This window comes from Lissotriton helveticus, chromosome 5_1 (assembly GCF_964261635.1).
Source record: "Lissotriton helveticus chromosome 5_1, aLisHel1.1, whole genome shotgun sequence".
Taxonomy (NCBI): domain Eukaryota; kingdom Metazoa; phylum Chordata; class Amphibia; order Caudata; family Salamandridae; genus Lissotriton; species Lissotriton helveticus.
The window spans coordinates 1,566,728,450-1,566,747,094 of record NC_136065.1 but is presented as its reverse complement, the minus strand read 5'-3'; the positions used below and the strand labels follow the sequence as shown (position 1 = coordinate 1,566,747,094).

General features: G+C 45.0%; 1 protein-coding gene across 1 annotated transcript in view; it reads left to right on the top strand.

Annotated features, from left to right (window-relative positions):
* Nucleotides 1-17,732, top strand: part of PRELP (proline and arginine rich end leucine rich repeat protein) — a 113,324-nt gene extending 95,592 nt beyond the window's left edge. The window contains exon 3 of the mRNA XM_078644692.1: nucleotides 11,193-17,732. Within this exon, the coding sequence (XP_078500818.1) occupies nucleotides 11,193-11,365 (173 nt within the window). The 3' untranslated portion in view covers nucleotides 11,366-17,732. The remainder of the gene's footprint in view (nucleotides 1-11,192) is intronic.
* The last annotated feature ends 913 nt before the right edge of the window (nucleotides 17,733-18,645 follow it).

The window sequence follows — 18,645 nt, the reverse complement described above, 5'->3', positions numbered from 1 at the left end:
GAGAATATTTTAAAATAATTTCCTCTCTGGCTCTTTACCCCACTCTGTTTTGATTTCCATCCCTTAAAAGCACATCCACGGCAATCAGAGCCACACCAACACCGCCAATAGATTCTTCTAGGAACCCTGAGTCCATGCAAGAGGTTACTTCACCATACATGCCACCCTGGAGTCCTCAGAAATTTTAACACAAGCATTTACAATGCAGTAGGTCTCACACTGACATTATTTTCAGCTATTGACATTGTAAATGACATTGTTTTTCTTTTGTAAAACATAAATAAAAGGCATTGTAATTTAAAATGGCAATAGCTAAAAGTTTACTTTAAGTTATTGGCATTGTTAATACCAATGCCTTTTATTTATGTTTTGAAAAAGAAAACACAAATAAAAGGCATTGTCATTTGCAATGTCAATAGTCAATAGCAAATACCTTTTATTTATGTTTTACAACACAAAAACAAAAAAAACAACGTCATTTTCAGTGTCAATAGCTTAAGATAATGTCAGTGCTAGACCTATTGCATTGTAAATGCTTGTTATTTTAGCCTTAGAACAATTTTTAGCTAAAATCAAACAAAACTCTGAAATACATTTCCAACATGATAAACTCCATATTAAAATGAGTGTATATGGGGATGATATTATTTTATTTTTATCTAAACCACAACTCTCCATTCCAGCCTTTTTAGCAGAAGTCAATGCTTTCTCTTTACTCTGTGGGTACAAGATAAACCACGATAAATGTGAAATCTTAGCCTTAAATATTTTTTGTTCCAAACAAGATAATCTCCCTACGAGTTTTTCATGGAATCCTCAACAAATTAAATATTTAGATCTCCTATTTGCTCCCTCTATTAAGAAAACGCTTTCCATAAATATGACCCGTCTCTTCTCTACTTTGTGTTCTTCCACGGATAAATGGCATCCTTTGTATTTGTCCTGGTGGGGCAGACTTGATACTATTAAGATGATGCTTGCTCCCATCATTTTTTATATGATTTCAGCTATCCTTCTCACTCTTCCTGCATACTTTTTCAAAAAAATGTATTCTATTCTTTCATTATTCTTATGGGACAAGAAAAAACCCACGTATGTCTTTATCTAAGGCGCCCTAAATCTCAGGGTGGAGTTAATTTTCCAGATTTTCAACTTTACCATAACGCCTTCCTTCTTAGGCAACTCTCTAAATCTTTAAAGGACTCTGCTCCCAATCCCTCTCCATTATGGAAGGATTTAGAACATTCTTTTTTATACCCTTTTTCTATTGATGAATCCCTCACTTTCACACATAAATCTCGTTTTCTATCTTCAACTATACATAACACTTCTCACAAATTATTGCATTTCTTTATGCTATCTCACCTCTCACCCAAAGATCAATTTCTTAACTCCTCTATTTGGCATAATACAGTTCTTAAAATTAAAAAAAAAAACTTTTTGGAAGACTTGGCGAGATAGAGGTTTACGTTGGATCCATCAGTTATACTTACACGATTCTTTCCTTACCTTCTCTGATGCACAATCACTTTATCAACTACCAAAATCCTTTTCTGTTAAATTTAATTTATTGATCAAACATTTAATAGACTCTCTACCTCTTATATCCTCTATACCACAAACCCCTTCATCTCAACGCAATAGTTTTCCCATTTTAAGTGCCCAAGCTAGTGCCTCATCCATTAAAAAATTTCCCAGTACTCCAATTATACAAATATCTAAGACTCACACGGAACTCCAATGGGAATCTGATTTCTATTTGTCATGGCCTATTATACTTTGGGATAAATTATGGTTGAAACTCTGCAAGACCTCAAGATCAGCTATTCTCCAGTATTAGGGGTGTCTTTCATAGATTCACATGCTTGAATATTCCCCGTCGTCGAAGTGGGAGTCCCACGGTATATAAAAAAATAGCAATAATGCTAATATAACATAAATGATAATATCATATAATAATAAAATAGAGATAATACACTGTAAAAACCTCTACAATAGTAACTTCCATAGGAAGACAGTATAAGAGAAAAAACTCATTTGTAACATATCAGTGTCATTATGTTGGTCCAAACTGCAGCCAATCAGGCTCACGCACCCTCTAGAACCTTCTCCTCAGAAGCTCAAGCCCTCAGATTTTCTACCGCACGTCGTGTGAAGGGAGTCTCCCTGAGCTCTGCTCAGTTTTCTTCAAAGTTTGTCTCTTCAAATTATTTTTCCAAGAATGTCAAGTAAGAAGTCCTTGTTTAGAGCTTGCTCTTCATGTGGGAAACTACGTTTGTTTGAGAAGGACCCCCACCAAAAGTGTATTTACTGCCTGTACCCTGACCACAAGGTGGATGAATGTAAAATCTGTAGAGCTCTTCCTTCTAAGACTCTCAGAGACAGGGAAGGTCGCCTTCTTATATGGTTGAAGCGCCTCCAAGATAAAGAAGATGTTCTGTCAGACGCAGTAAGTCTTCAGTCAGGCTGTTCCACTGTTCCTTCCAAGCGTGGGAGTGTTCAAGACTTGCCTTCTCCTTTTCTTCAGAAAAAGAAAAAGCTGGCTTTGCCTGTGGCACAATCTTCAAATTCTATGCCTTCTGTGTCAACGCCCACGAGACCTGGCTCTCAGGCGTCTTGTCCAGGCTCTATCAGTATTCTGACAGTCCTGACTCCCAGGTCGTCGACGGGCTCGTCGACGACCGTTCAGTCCACAAGATTGGCTTTGCTGTCTTCGTCGACGACCTCTGTGACGACGACGTCTGCTTCCTCGTCGTCGACGACGGTGATGTCGACATCCTCGACGTCGACGAGAACTCCTACGATCCCGTCGACGATCCCTATTGTCTCGTCGGCGACGAAGTTACCGTCGACGAAGAAAACCTCTTCGACGTCGAAGAATTCCTCGTCGACGAAGGTCCCGTCGACGTCAGCCTCTCCGTCGACCACCTCGTCGACGTCGGCATCGTCGACGAAGAAGGCAACGATGGTTCCGACGACGAGAGCCCCGTCGACGTCGAGTGCTCCGTCGACCAGCTCCATGACGACGGCGTCGTCGTCGAAGAAGGCGACGCCGGTTCCGTCGACGAAGGTACCGTCGACGAAGGTACCGTCGACGACGATACCGTCGACGAAAGTATCGTCGACGAAGATACCGTCGACGAAGACACCGTCGACGAGGCTTCCGTCTCCTCAGATTCCAGCAAAGACGGCTCCGTCGACGCACGTTCCGTCGACGACGATACCGTCGACGACGAATCCCTCAGTGGGCCCTACCTCGTCGACGATGGCGATTTCTTCAGCGGCATGTTCAGGATCCTCGTCAGGATCGGGTTCTTTTGCCACCATGCCTCTGGTACCACTGCCTTCCTTGACCTCTGGCAGGGATTCTTCTATGCAGCTGCCGCCTCCTGATCTCCAATTACCCTCGCCTTTGATGGCAACTGATCACGAGACTGGATCTATGGGGGAAGATGATGACGATGAAGCTCACAGTCCATCAGAATTGATTATAAAATGTCAAGACTCCAGTTCTGACCAGGAGGACGTGGAGGAAGTGGTCCAACCGGATGACCAATTTGTCCAGTTGCCTATGGCATCTTTTCCAGTTTCTTTGTTTTCAAACCTCCAGCATATGCTGGATGACTACAACAGAAGGTTTCCGCCTACCCCTCAGGGTACTCCAAGCCACGCTCCTGCGGAGGACTCCGGCCCTGCCACCCATCCACAGTCTTTGGAGCAGCCTGTTTTGACAGAGCTTCCCCGCCCTCACCCCCCTCTTCTTCCGCAACCTGGTGCGCATGGGGTGGATGAGTCGGACAGTGAAGAAGGGGAATTACACCAGGATACTGACGATGATCAGGATCCAGATATGGCGGATTACGACGACTATCGGATACAGACACCTTCTCCGCAACAGCCAGAGGCGGGTGATGCGCCTACCATTGATACAGCAAGCTTCCATGTGCTGATGAATAAAGCGGCGGACCGCTTTAAATTGCCGAGAGAACAACGGCAAGAAGATTGCTTTCTCTACGATTTCAAAAACAAACCATACAAACAAATTCACACCATACCAATCATAGAATTTGTATGGAAAGAAGGGATAAGAATTATGCATTCTCCTAACTCCTTGCCGGCACAAGTCCCTCGCCTGGAAAAGAAGTACAAGGCTCCTGCGGGTTCACCTGCTTGTTTGCTGTCGCATCCCAAACCGGACTCGGTTGTCACACAGGCGGCACAGCGACGATCCCGTAATCCGGCGACTCCTCTCACTACTCCACCTGATAGAGAGGGTCGACGTTTGGACGCCATTGGGAAGAAATTTTCCACCATGTCCTCTACATCGGTACGCGCTGCAAATGCGTTGGCCATTCTAGGTCGCTTCGACAGGCAAATGTGGTCGGACATTTCCGCATTCGTTTCTCTAATTCCAGAAGCGTCCAGAGCGGAAGCCCAGCAAGTTCTCCAGGATGGCATGAGGGCGTCAGAGGAAATGATTGACTGCGCGATTGATGTGGCGAGTACGGGATTTCGCATCCTCGCCAGTGCTGCGGCTCTCCGCCGCCAGGGCTGGCTTAAATCCACTTCTTTCCGGCAAGAAGTCCAGTCGAAGATACTCGACATGCCCTATGACGGTGAATCTCTTTTTGGCGCTCACATTGACGAGGCGCTTGAGTCAATTAAAAAGGACACCGATACAGCAAAATCGCTAGTCTCCTTACAATTTAAGAAGCAGCCCTTTCGTGGCGCCCGTGGAAGAGGTTCGTCTTCCACGAATTTTCGAGGAGGACACACTCAGTACCGCCAATTCAACCAAGGCAATCAACGTTACTCCTCTCAGCAGTCTACTCGCCAAAATCAGTCACGACCCTATAAAGGAAAACCTACTTATAGGGGTGCCAACAACAAACGCCAGTGACTCTCATGTCACACAAGGAGTTGGAGGGAGAATCTCGCAGTTTTATTCCCAATGGTCTCTGATAACATCGGACCAATGGGTATTGGACATTGTTCGCAAGGGTCATGCCTTGGAGTTCACAGAGATTCCTCCTCATTCTCCGCCATCAGGCCCGCCACCTCCCCATTTTCTAGAATTGCAACATCAAGTTCGTCTTCTCATACTAAAAGGTGCAGTCGAAGTGGTTCCTATATCACAACAAGGGACAGGTTTCTACTCACGTTTTTTCCTCATTGCCAAGAAGACGGGAGAGTGGCGGCCTATACTGGATTTGAGGGCGCTCAATTTCTTTCTGAAACAGCAGTCTTTCCGCATGCTCACATTGTCAGAAGTCTTGCGGCTTCTCTGCAGCGGAGATTTTCTGTCCACGATAGATCTGCAAGACGCCTATTTTCATGTGCCGATTCTGCAACAACATCGCCAATTTCTGAGGTTCAAGGTGGGCACTGTCCATTACCAATTCAAGGTGCTGCCTTTCGGCCTGCGTTCGGCACCTCGTGTTTTCACGAAGGTCCTGGCCCCAGTCATGGCTTATCTACGTCTTCAAGGAGTGCAGATTTTTCCTTATCTGGACGATTGCCTTCTGAAATCTCCGTCTCCTCTTCAGCTGGCTCACGACACAAGTCTCTGCCTGCGGACTTTCGAGTCACTGGGGTTGACCATCAACGTGGACAAGTCACACTTAACACCATCACAAAGAAGGAACTTCCTGGGTGCCATTCTCGACACGGAATTATCAAAAGCCTTCGTTTCCCAAGAACGACAGGTGAAAATAGTACGTCTGGTCACCCTCATCCGTTCAAAACAGTCAGTTTCTGTGCGCATGTTGAAGTCCTTTCTGGGGATGGCGTCGTCCTGCATCGCTCTGCTTCCGAACTGCAGGCTCCGCACTCGCCCTATTCAGGAGGAACTAGACCTGCAATGGCGCCAAGTGTCAGGATCCTTCAACGATCTAGTGAGAGTCTCGTCTCGCATGAAAGACAGTCTCCTTTGGTGGAGAGAACCATCCAACCTAAACGAAGGAGTTTCCTTTCTGGCCCTTCCTCCGGATCTAACGCTGACCACAGATGCATCCATGGAGGGTTGGGGAGCTCATCTCCTAGACCTTTCAATCAAAGGGAAGTGGACACCGTCACAACGAACATGGCATATCAACAGATTGGAGCTGCTGGCGATCTTCCTTGCTCTCAGATCTTTTCTGCCAGTAGTGCAAGGAGAGTCCGTGCTGGTTCAAACGGACAACACAACCAGCATGCACTACATGAACAAACAGGGCGGCACAAGATCTCAGCCCTTGTCTCGGCTAGCTCAGAAGATCTGGAACTGGGCTCTTCATCATCGAATCTCCCTGACGGCGGTCCATCTGCCGGGGGTTTCAAACATCCTAGCGGATTCGTTGAGCAGGTCCACATCGTCTACCCACGAGTGGGAGCTTCATCAACAAACTCTGGACATGGTGTTCCGCCGTTGGGGTCGTCCCCTGATGGACCTTTTTGCCACTCCACTGAATCGGAAGTGCCCCGCCTTTGCGAGCTGGCATCCTCATCCGGGGTCCAGCGGCAACGCCCTTCTCATGGACTGGAGCGGCCTGTTCGCCTATGCGTTTCCTCCCATACCATTGGTGCCGAGGACGTTGTGGAAGATGCGCAGGCAACCCTGCCACTTGATACTGATTGCACCTCGTTGGCCCAGACAGGCTTGGTTCTCGGAACTTCTTCTGTTGTCCCAATGCACGCCCATTCGTCTGCATCCACGTCCAGATCTTCTGTCCATGGACGAGGGCCAAGTCTGCCATCCAGACCCGACCACTCTTCAGTTATGGGCATGGAACCTGAATTCCTCGAATTCGCGAATTTAGAGATGCCCCAGGAATGCAGAGAGATTCTGGCTTCTGCTAGGGCTTCCTCAACTGTTCAAACGTACAAACTAAAGTGGAAACGGTTTTGCCATTGGTGCGCAGAAGCAAATGTCCACCCACTCACTTCTGCCCCAGAACAGCTGTTGCCCTTCTTTCTAAGCCTTGCTCAGTCTGGCCTCTCTCATGCCACCTTGAGGGTCTTTCTGGCAGCTATTTCACGTTTCAGGCATGATGGCTCAACCTCTCTCTGCTCATCCAGAATTATCAGACAATTCTTTAAAGGTCTTTTCAGGAAGTTTCCTCCTATCAGACGCCCGCCTCCGGCATGGCAGCTCAACGTGGTATTGTCACAGCTCATGAAGCCTCCTTTTGAGCCAATCCACAGAGCAGACAACAAGTTTCTTACCTGGAAGGTCGTTTTGCTTTTGGCCCTAACGTCTTCTCGCCGTGTCAGCGATCTTCATGCTTTCACAATCAAGCCTCCTTATTTGCAATTCAAACAAGATGGGGTGTCTCTTCGGACCAATCCCTCTTTTTTGCCAAAAGTGCCTACAGATTTCCATCTGAACGAACCTGTCTTCTTGAAGACTTTCTTTCCGAATCCACAGTCACCGGCAGAACAACGCCTTCATTCCTTAGACATCAGCCGTTGTCTAAAGTTTTACATTTCAAGAACTGCCCCCTTCCGCAAATCAGATCAGCTTTTTGTAGCATATGGAAGAATGCGAAGGGGACATTCAGTGACAAAACAGACACTTGCAAGATGGCTCTCAGCAGCCATATCCTACTGTCACCAACAAGCTGGCAAGCCTTTACAGGGTCCTGTGAAGGCACATTCGACGAGAGCAATGACGTCCTCCACCGCCTTGTTTGCCGGAGTGCCTCTACACCAGATTTGCCGGGCGGCAACGTGGTCGAATAGGCACACCTTTACCAGACATTACTGTTTGGATTCCATCAACGAGGCGGATACCGCAGTGGGGCAAGCAGTGCTTCGCCATCTCTTTAAATAAGGTGAGCCTCTGTTCCCTCCTCCTTTCTCTTCTGTGATTGCTATATGCTTTTAAGCTATGTGTTTACTTCTTGTGAAGATGCTTGCAATCCCAGTGCTAAGGAGTTACTGCTATCTATTCTATTCAAGCATGTGAATCTATGAAAGACACCCCTAATACTGGAGAAGAACTATTGTTACTTACCTGTAAACAGGTGGTTCTCCAGTATTGGTGTCTTTCATAGATTCACATGCGACCCACCCTTCCTCCCCTCAGAGGCTCTCTTCTCCTCATACGCTATTGTTACTAGTGCTACGAAAATCTGAGGGCTTGAGCTTCTGAGGAGAAGGTTCTAGAGGGTGCGTGAGCCTGATTGGCTGCAGTTTGGACCAACATAATGACACTGATATGTTACAAATGAGTTTTTTCTCTTATACTGTCTTCCTATGGAAGTTACCATTGTAGAGGTTTTTACAGTGTATTATCTCTATTTTATTATTATATGATATTATCATTTATGTTATATTAGCATTATTGCTATTTTTTTATATACCGTGGGACTCCCACTTCGACGACGGGGAATATTCAAGCATGTGAATCTATGAAAGACACCAATACTGGAGAACCACCTGTTTACAGGTAAGTAACAATAGTTCGTATGACCCAAACACTTTTCTTTATTTACAACCGATTTGTTTACACCATTATCCTTGCATAAATTTCAACCTGCACTTTCTTCAAATTTCTGGACGTGTAATGCTACTCACGCAGACTTATTTCATATGCTTTTTTCCAGTCCCACTACACATCAATTTTGGTTGAAGGTATGGGCTCAAATTAACATCATTTGCCATACCCATTTTCCTTTTTCTCCTGAAGCTGTATTTCTAGGCACATTATCTGTTCATTGGCAAACCCTTTCTCATAACATGGACATTGTGGACTTATTGATTTGCTATTGCTTTCCAACAAATAACAAAAAATTGGAAATACTCTACGCAACTTTCCTTTCTATCCTGGTGGTACAGTGTATGTTATAATCATCGATTAGATCATGCCTATGTTTCCCCTATGTCTTTACTCCTCAAAAGAGAACGCATATGGTCTCCCATGACTACTATCCTAGACGTCTCTGCACAAAGGTTTACCCATCGTCATCCTTCATCTGAAGAGGTTCCCAAACCACCATGACTTGTTAATAATGATATACTATTGCTTTTTTAGTTGTAATTATATATTTTCTCATTTTATCTTACACTGTTAAACAGCAATCTCTTTGTTATATTTTTCGATACCTTTTAAAATGTATTCATCTATTTTACCTGCACATGTATTTATTTATTTACAATATGAATATTTCCTTTACCCTTGTCTCTCCTTTCCCCTTTACCCCCTTTTTCTTTTTCTTTTTTCCTTCCTATGTTTTTATACCAAAAGTTCCATATGCAACTATCTTTGTTTCATTATTTCTTCTTTCCATATTGCGTAAGCTTTAATTTGTCTGATGTTTTTACCTATCATCTGTTAGCTGCTTTGATTGTTTATAATTGGTTGCATTTTACCCAAAAAATAAAATTTATGTTTAAAACTTAGAAAGTTACAGTAAAGAAAACAAGCATTGGAATTTTAAAGCACATTCAAAAAAATATTGTTTTGTGTTTACACAGCATGGATGAGATTTAAAAAAATGTGTGATAACAAAGTGCATTCTGCACATGCAAAAAGTTCCTCGTACATTCTTATAGGGTGGGAGGATACATCCGTGCAGCCAATAGAAAGAGGTTGAGGGTCAAATACTTGTGTAGGTTATTCCATGAAGTCACTGACAATGTGGCTGAAGGCTCCTGAGCTAAAAAAAAAACAGTGGTCGCTAAAGGAGGCTGAACCAAATCCCCTTACAGTAGGCATACATATGTTCACCACCATTACACGCCAAACTTAAAAAGACCTATCACAGTTGTATTAGGCGCTTAAACTGCAAGCTTTCAGGTGTTTAAAAAAGAGTCATGCAAATGAATTTTCTCACATTCTAGGAGCACTTTCGAAAAGCTTGTCTTTCAACACAATCACGGTGCAGAACAACCGCTGCTACTCCTCATAATTGTGACAGACTTATACCTTCATATGCAATACAGATATAGGTCTAGAGGAAGGCAAGGCTAGGCAGCTGGTTGGAATGCGACTAGGTGTGATGCGGGGAGGTGAGAGGGGTTCTAAATTGCACATCCAAGCAGCAAGTGCTTCAACTGTGCTTTTGGAGTAAAATGTTCTTTGCAGAGTCACTGGAATCTGGAATTATGCGGCAGGAGAGAGTCAAATTATGTGGCAGGGTTAACTAAATTACTCAGCACAAAAAGGCAAATTATGCGGCGTAATGTACTACATTTTGTGATAGTATTAATTATTTTGTAATTTTTACATTTGTTAAGTCTGTTTGGGCATTGGTTGCACTTCATTAGTAGGAGTTTAACATTCAAATGTAGCCATTAGCAACAGAAAGGTGACAATCAACCTTTGCAAAAGGCCTTCCACTGAGCGGCAATAGGTGTTGCTGCGTTTTCAATAGCTTGTTAACCGTTTGAGCTAGAAACAACATTTCTTTTGATTAAATTTGCAGATTATGCAGCAGATGATGGATTATGTGGCACACATAGCAAATTCATAATTATGCTTAAAAAGTTGTGGCTGCAAAATCGCATAATTCAAGTGGCCCTGGTTACTATCCTAACTTAAAAAAAAATAATTTCACATTAATATGTAGCTATTTTTAAGACACAAATAGCTATAGCATCAGAAGAAAATGCTAAATTCTCTAAAATACTGTCATATTCCAAATGTATTTTCTATAACCCAGAAAAATCACATTATTTGTGTGAAGATCAGATACCAACCGATTGGTAGCCTAGATAATTCGTTTCTGATTTTCTTCTCACATCAAATACTCTTGGTTCTGAAAGGCCTGGCAGTCCTTAGAATAACCACAGGTTGAGGGAATGGTAGCTGTGCCCAATGAGAGCTCATTTTCACAGGGTCGAATAAGCTAGTGTGATTGTGTGTTGGGAATTTACGGGTGGTCACTTTAAAGTTCTCGGTTTTCATCTTGACCACGATTAATCACTATCCTGGAGGGATTTGTGCAACCAGTATTGTCTGGCATATCTGAGAACAGGATTGAGTTGAATAAGTTGCCTGTTTTGGGTGGGGCAGTATTACTGCCCCTTTAGTGTTGATTTGAGTAGCCAGGAACCTGTTAAACGTCTATAATCTGGGCTTTAGGAGAACATTGATAAGATAGACCTTCAAGACAATATGGTGTCTCCCTCTGCTGAAAAGTTCCCTCAACTCCTACTGTTGACTGTGCCTTCACTGGGAACAGTGTGTAATCCTTTGCTTTCCTTTCCAGAGGTCAACGGCACAGAGATCTGCCCTTCCATGGTGTCCTTCGAAGTCTTCTCCTCTGAGCCAGAGAAGATCCCCCGCTTGCGGTACCTGCGACTGGACGGGAACCAGCTCAAGCCCCCTATTCCTCTGGACCTCATGCTGTGCTTCCGGCTCCTGCAGTCTGTCATCATCTAAACCCTGTGACCCTGGCCCGATCCGAGGCGGGATGCAGAGACTCCTCAATGCTCTCAAGTCACACCTATGCTCGGAATCTCCTGCCGACCAGGTTTCACATATTCAAACTTCAGATCCTCCCAAGGCGCGGACTGGTCCTGCTCAGGGCATCGATGAAGGAAAGGGGCTTCATCAGCAGTTGGCACATAGAGGGTGGCATGTCCCACAGCACGACCACCAAGGCAAACTTCCAATGATTCCGCCTCTTACTGAGAAAAGCGAGCGCTCATGTACACTTGTAACTGTGCACACTCAAGCTGATGATGTACATTCACACCAGTCTGCACTCAGGATGCATCCCACCTTGGTGCACACTGGTAATGAGGCGCGCGCACACTCACAAATGCATGCTTTGATGTAGCCCACATGGAAGCGCACATGCAATGATCTACACATCCGCTTGCAGAGAGGCACATCCACTCTAATAGGCTATCCGGATGCAAGCCACAGTGATGCATGCTGGTAATGAATGACGCTCTCACTGTGGCACACTTGTAATGATGATCACTCCCACTGATCTGCACTTGTAATGGTGCACACTTCCACTAATGCACACTTATAAGCACACTCAAGCACAACCTTCCACTGATGCACACCGGCAAAGATCCGCCGTCGCACTGATGCACCCTCCAATCAATGCACATTTGACAAGAGGCACACATACATTGATTTACATTCAGGGTCCACACTATGGCCAGTGCACACACTGCTGATGTGTATGCACGTCTGTGAACGGATACAATAACCATTTTTGCAAGTATTCGTACATGCATTCGGTTATAAGCACATTTTGCACAAGCCTCACCTAGTATGTACATGACTGCATGCATAATGCTCTGGTACAGAAATACAAGCGGTCACATTTAGATACTGTCTCTTTATCAGAAATGCACAATACACACATACTTGAAGGCATATGCTTGTATGTACATACACATACATTGTTATGCTGGTGCACACATTTACACATGGACGCTTTTGACAGGGGTATGTAATGTTAATCCCAAGAAGTCCAAACTATGCCTGGTTTTCAAAACATCCTTGTAAAATAATGTGAATACAGTGACACAAAAATAGAGCAAAGCTACAAAGCCATTAGTTATCTTAAAACGTGGCGTGGATCAGGGCGTTCAAGACCCAAAATGGACACTGTTTCACATACATATATCTGCATGCAAGCACTCACATTGACCGACCTACGCGCCGGTTTCATCACAGGACCACACAATTCAGCATAGACTAACATACTAAGACATACACACAATCACATGGTTCACATTGAACACATGGATTCCTAAGGCAGAGACATGCGCATTCACAGATCTGCTCCATGAGTACTCCTTAACTGGCGGATATACACACAAACACATATAGTGCTATGTATAAATTCAGGGAAGTGTGTTTCAATAATGTACTTTTGACACAGACGAATCTCACACTTCACTTACATGTTAACTTTATCTGAGTCACACCTTCATAGATAGAGGCAAGGGCACAAACACTATTCTTGAACACAGATCCATGCCTGGCTGCGCTATTCTTACCCACACACAATTCTCATTTACCACATGTGCATTGCCGCTGAAACACATTGCGTTCCACACACAAATGCACATTGTCAGACATTTCAAACCGCTCTGCCCTCAATGCAGCCATGTTTACTTTTATAGACGTCTTATGTGCTCACATGTGTGCACCTGCACACAGGCATTCATGTATGCATTATTATACCCGTTCACATATTAACCAAAAGACATATTCCAACAAGCATATGTATACTTTCACAAACATATCAATTTGGAGGTGCACAAGTCCTCACACCACCCCGCGTGTCACCCTGTACAATGCCACAGTGGTGCCTATGAAGGCCAAGGAGGTGCATGCCAATCACTCCCAAGAGACTTGCCCATTGTGGGCACTTTGAAACCCCGACGGACGCCTGGGGCGGCCTCCCACTTGCAGAGCCTGAGCCGTACTGCCCTGCACAGACCCAGCGCCCCCTGCTGGAGAGCAGGATTTACACAGACTATTGACTGTCCAGCCTGGATCTCTCGGGGGTGGGAAGGGGGAGGTCCCTGAAGTCTTCTGAGGTGCTGGTCACTAGAGATGGATGTGGCAGGGACCGTGGACTGTGCAGTGTCTTCCTGGAGGGATGGGGGTGTTAGGAGATTACCTGCACTGCAGTTGTTTCTTAGGTCATAGGGTGAACTCTCTGTACCATGCAGTATTTACTGACAGTTCCTTTACTTGAGCTGCCTGCCTTGTGTTTGTGTGCAGCCTCTCGCTCCATTCTTCATTCTACCTGACTAACTCCTTGAGCCTCTCCTGGAGAGTGACCACCTCCGGGGGGATGGAAGAGCACCTGGCAGTCTGGTGCCTGACCTCTTCCTCTGTTTCCTTGTGGTCCAATGTCTCACTCATTATCTCTTCAGCTGTCTCGTGTTTTAATCGCCTGCACTCTTAGCATCTGTAAGGCTTTCTTGGTATTCTAAGTCTATCTCTTGCTAGATGCTAGATATGTCTTCTCCGCTGCACCTTCCTTGTGTTCCAGATCTCTCTTCCATTGTATTTAGGTACTTGTTGCTGAGCTATTAAAGCATGGCTCTGGAAGGGAAGGCACGCCAATAAAGAGCAAGGTGCAAGCACATGTATGTACTTCACAACAAGACAGAAGGCCCAAAATGTGACAAGTGATGCTTCTGACTGGGCATCTGGCAGAGTCATGATAGCAGTAAAACAACTTCCAGGGTCATGGCGGCAGGAAAACAGCTTCTAGGGTCATGATAGCAGGAAAACAACTTCCAGGGTCATGGCGGCAGGAAAACAGCTTCTAGGGTCATGATAGCAGGAAAACAACTTCCAGGGTCATGGCGGCAGGAAAACAGCTTCCAGAGTCATGGCACCAGGAAAAAGCCCATATGTTTTCAGTACGGACTCAAATGCCGTTAATCCTGAAACTCGGCGTCGTACCTATGGCTTTCTCTGTGTTACTCCCTCTGGCCTCCAGAATTATTTTCTGTTTCTATTTAGCTCTGTGTTGAACTCTGTATTTTAGGTGTGTTTTTCTCCTGTGCAGTAGTTGTTTGCCTCGTCTTTGTTTAAGTCCCTCTTCTTCTGTGCATCATTACGTCTGTGCCTCTCCCCATTTGCCTGGTTGCTTCTCACCTTTCGAACTGAGTTGCTTTTCCTCTCTGAGATGTAGGCTCCTTTGTTTCTGTAGTAGAGCTCCCCATGCCTGCCTGTACTCTGTGTCACTGTGTCTGTCAGGGTTCCATCGAGTCCATATGTGCTCAAGATCTATATGTCTCTATGTAATTTCCTAATTTCTAGACCTCCTTGCACCTTTCAACATCTCGCCTTCTCTCTCATGCACTATGCCTTCTCATTTTCAACTTCATCTCTCTGCCCGCCTTTGTTTATGCTCTGCTTTTGTGATCTCCCTTCACCCCCCTCCCCCACTCCTCGACCTCTCACAGTGAGCCTTTGGCTATAGTAATTCTCCTTCTTCAGGTATCTTCTTTCACAGGCACTTCCCCCTTGTCCCTCCACCCTCAGTATTACAAACGCCTCCAGCCACTACCACTGACTCTACTTGTCCATCTTTTCCCACACCATGGAAAGTGCTGCCTTTGTTAGTAAATGTACTGCATACTACATCTGGCCCCTATGGCTATTAGTACAAACGCAGCGCACTACAGTGCATACGAACCCGAATGCTTCAGGCCAATGGACCCCTGAGTCCAGATTTACAACCCCGGGCAGCAAGTGAAGTCACTGCACTGCGTGAAGAGGAGAGAGCAGAACAGCGCCATGCCTACTAAGATGCGGCTCTGTTCTGCTCTCTGCCTGCACTGGCGAACTTTTGGCTGCCATGAGCTAACGCAGACAACCATGCGCCAAGGTCAAGGCCACTGAGATTGGGCATCAAGGAAAAGCCAAATTAAGCAGCAGGGTTAACTAAATAATGCGGCAAGAAAAGGCAAATTATGTGGCTTAAAGCCGCATATTTTGTGATCGTATTGTTTCATTTTTTTTTTTTTTAGACGTGTTATCATTGTCTGGGCATAAGATGCATCTCAATAGTACTGGTTTAACACCCAAATATAGCAATAAGCAACAGAAAGGTGACCAGTCAACCTTTGCAAAGGGCATTCCTCTGCGCAACAACATGTGCTGCTGCATTTCTTGTACCTTTTGAACCATTTAAGCTAGAAACAAAAAAAAATTTGTTTAAATCTGCAGTTCACGCAGCAGATGAAGGAGTCTTTAGCAAATGCAGCAAATCCATAACTATGCGAAAATTGCAGTGGCCCTGGCCATAGAGCAAGGGTGTCTGTGTAGTGGGAAGCATATGTTTTGTCCTGGAAGGTGCCCTTTCATGTACAAAACTATGCTTTTAGGCATTTCCCACTTGATGTGTGCTGTGCAATGCAGCGCACATGCAAAGTGGGAAAAATATGGAGAAATGAAAACATTTCTCCTCATTATGCGTGCCTTGAGGAGGTGCAAGATTTTGGTACAAATCTCTGTCTATTATTCTTCATAGATTGAGATTTACATCAAACCCATGGGTGGTTCATGGGAACGCCCATGCACCACCCAGGAAACAGCCCTTGGTACAAAGTAACACAAGGCAAGGCATTGCTGTACCCTTGGTGTAGAGCAGTGTTCGGTAAACCTAAGCTTGAGCTTGCTGCACCTTTGCTGAAGAGCAGGACCCGGCTATACCCAACGCTTATGTTTGTTCACCCATGATGTAGAGCAGGGTCTAGCTACTCCAATGCTTGTGCTTTGTGCACCCTTGGTGTAGAGCAGGGCCCAGCTACACCCAACACTTTTGCTTACTACACCCTTGTTAAAGAACTAAGCCCTGCTAGAGTCAATGCCTATGCATGCTGCACCCTTGGTATAAAGCAAACCTACGCTTGTGCTTGCTGCACCCGTGGTATAGGGCAGAGTTCAGCTACATGCAACGCTTTGCTCACTGTATCCTTGGTAAAGTTGGACCCATGCTGCAGCTTGCATCACCCTTAGAGCCTGCTGTTCTCTTCTGTTTCACTACCACAGGGCCCTGCTGCCTCCACATCTGCTGCGCCTGCTCTTTTTGTGACTGGCCTTTCAGCACCTTGGCGCTTTACCCATTGGTTTCTGAATGTAAATAATCAGTCCAGCACTACCTTCAACTTCTACACTATGGTCCAGTGCCCAGATCTACTAATGCTTTCCACCAGGTTTGCATCACTTTTGTGGTGCAAACCCAGCGCAAAGTGTTAGGGTAAAATCCACTATCCAACACAACTCAGGATTTGAGTTGGCTAGTTTCCCAAAGTAATGTAAATTTGTGCAATGCATTACTTTGCATCAAGGGAGGTCTCATGGGTGGCACATGGGCGTTGCAATACAGCCACCCATAGTATCTTTAATGCAAGACAACACTGCACCAAAGTTGCTGCACTGTCTGGCGTCAAAGGGGGAGACACAAAATGTGCCATAACTAGTAAAATACTGTGCATGTTTTCTCTCCCCAGCTTTGGTGCACTATTAGCAGCCATGTGTCAACGCACACATCCTTGCACCATGGGGCAAGAGTGCGTGCGTTCTATGAAGCATAGGTTTAGTAATGGGAGGTTTCTCTTCCAGTGCAGAAACTATACTTTAAGGCTTTTCTCATTTTGTAGGTGTGTTGTACAATGCAGCACAAATGCAAAGTTGGAAAAACAAGGAGAAATTAAAACAGTTCTCCTCGTTACGCCTGCCTCGAGGAAGCGTGATATTTTTTTGCAAATCCCTGGCTAACACTGTTTGTAGATAGAGATTTGCATCAAAAACATGAGTGGTTTCATGGGAACACCAATGCACCACTCATGGAACACCCACCTCACACAAAGTAACACAAAGCAGCATATAGAGCAATTTTGTGTTACTTTGGGATACTCTCCAACGTAAATCTTAATTGCGTTGGATAGTAAATCCCACCCCAAATGTGTGCTGGGTATGCGTCACCAGAGTGGTGCACTCCCGGTGCAAAGCATTAGGAAATCTGGGCCTATGTTTTATGGATTTAGGCACTATTTTTGGGGATGTTTTGCCAATCAGGAGAAGTCGTTGTTCACCTCTCTACATTTGTGATCTTTCTGAAAAGTGCTTTTGTTCTGTGCGCTCTCCCGGCTGCACATGTATTGAATGTATCCGGGTCAGTTATCTATACATAGGCATGCAATATATGTTATTAGAGCAGATCTTCATTTCCTATTGACTCAGCTGTGTTGGTCTTGACAATAAAATGTTAAAAGGCCTTTTGCGATTAAAGGATCATGATTACAAACCAGCTATATGTATAATCAACCTCACTGTTCTTTTCACTGACAAAAGCACTGTCCTCTTCACAAAAGATGCTGCTGTCTCCAGAGCTGAAATGACCACTGTCTCCTGAACAGAGAAGACCGAAATCTCCCGACCTGACGACTGCGCCGCCACCTGGATTGACAAGACCACTGCTGGCTGCATATCAGAAAAGGATGTTGGAATTATCAATGTGACAAAATATTGTAGTCTCAATAGCAATGACCAAGATACTGAGGAGGTAATTTTATATAGGTAAGAATAGATTTACCAGACTTAACGTTGCTTCTCCATAGCTTAAAAATAGCTCATGGATTTCGTTGTAGTCCAGGGTAATGCACAAAAGTAGGGGGGGTGGGAGGGTAGCAGGTATTTCTTCAATTTGCCCAAATATGGCTCCATCCTGCAAGAGGGGCCATACAGCTTCGACCAACTAATAGAGTGCGTGCTCAGGAAGGGTTCCTTTGAGGGGTTCCTAGCGCCTGTCTGTGCACCAATCTAAAAAACACTAACTTCGAGGCTCTACTAGTTATCGCAGTCCTCCACTGACTCAATCGACCAAAGTACTAGGGGTAGCAGAAGTGACAATACACCGTTTTGACCCCCGATGATGTAACAAGGTTTATTTGTTGCACCCTTTTCCCAACAACCTCCTATTGGCTATGAGGGGCTAACCTCCTAGGACCCCAAAAACTCCTAGGGAGTTGAGGGTACGGAAAGTAATATGGATCTCTTAGAGCCCTGTAATGTCTTAGGCTTTGACGCTCCCTTCACAGTGCCTGTATTGGTAATAGCAAGTCTGGCGGCAGATGTACCAATGGGAGAGCCAGGGTCGTAGCAAATAATGGCTGTCACTGCATGGATACCCCTGATTGGCATGGGTACACCTTGCTAGAAGC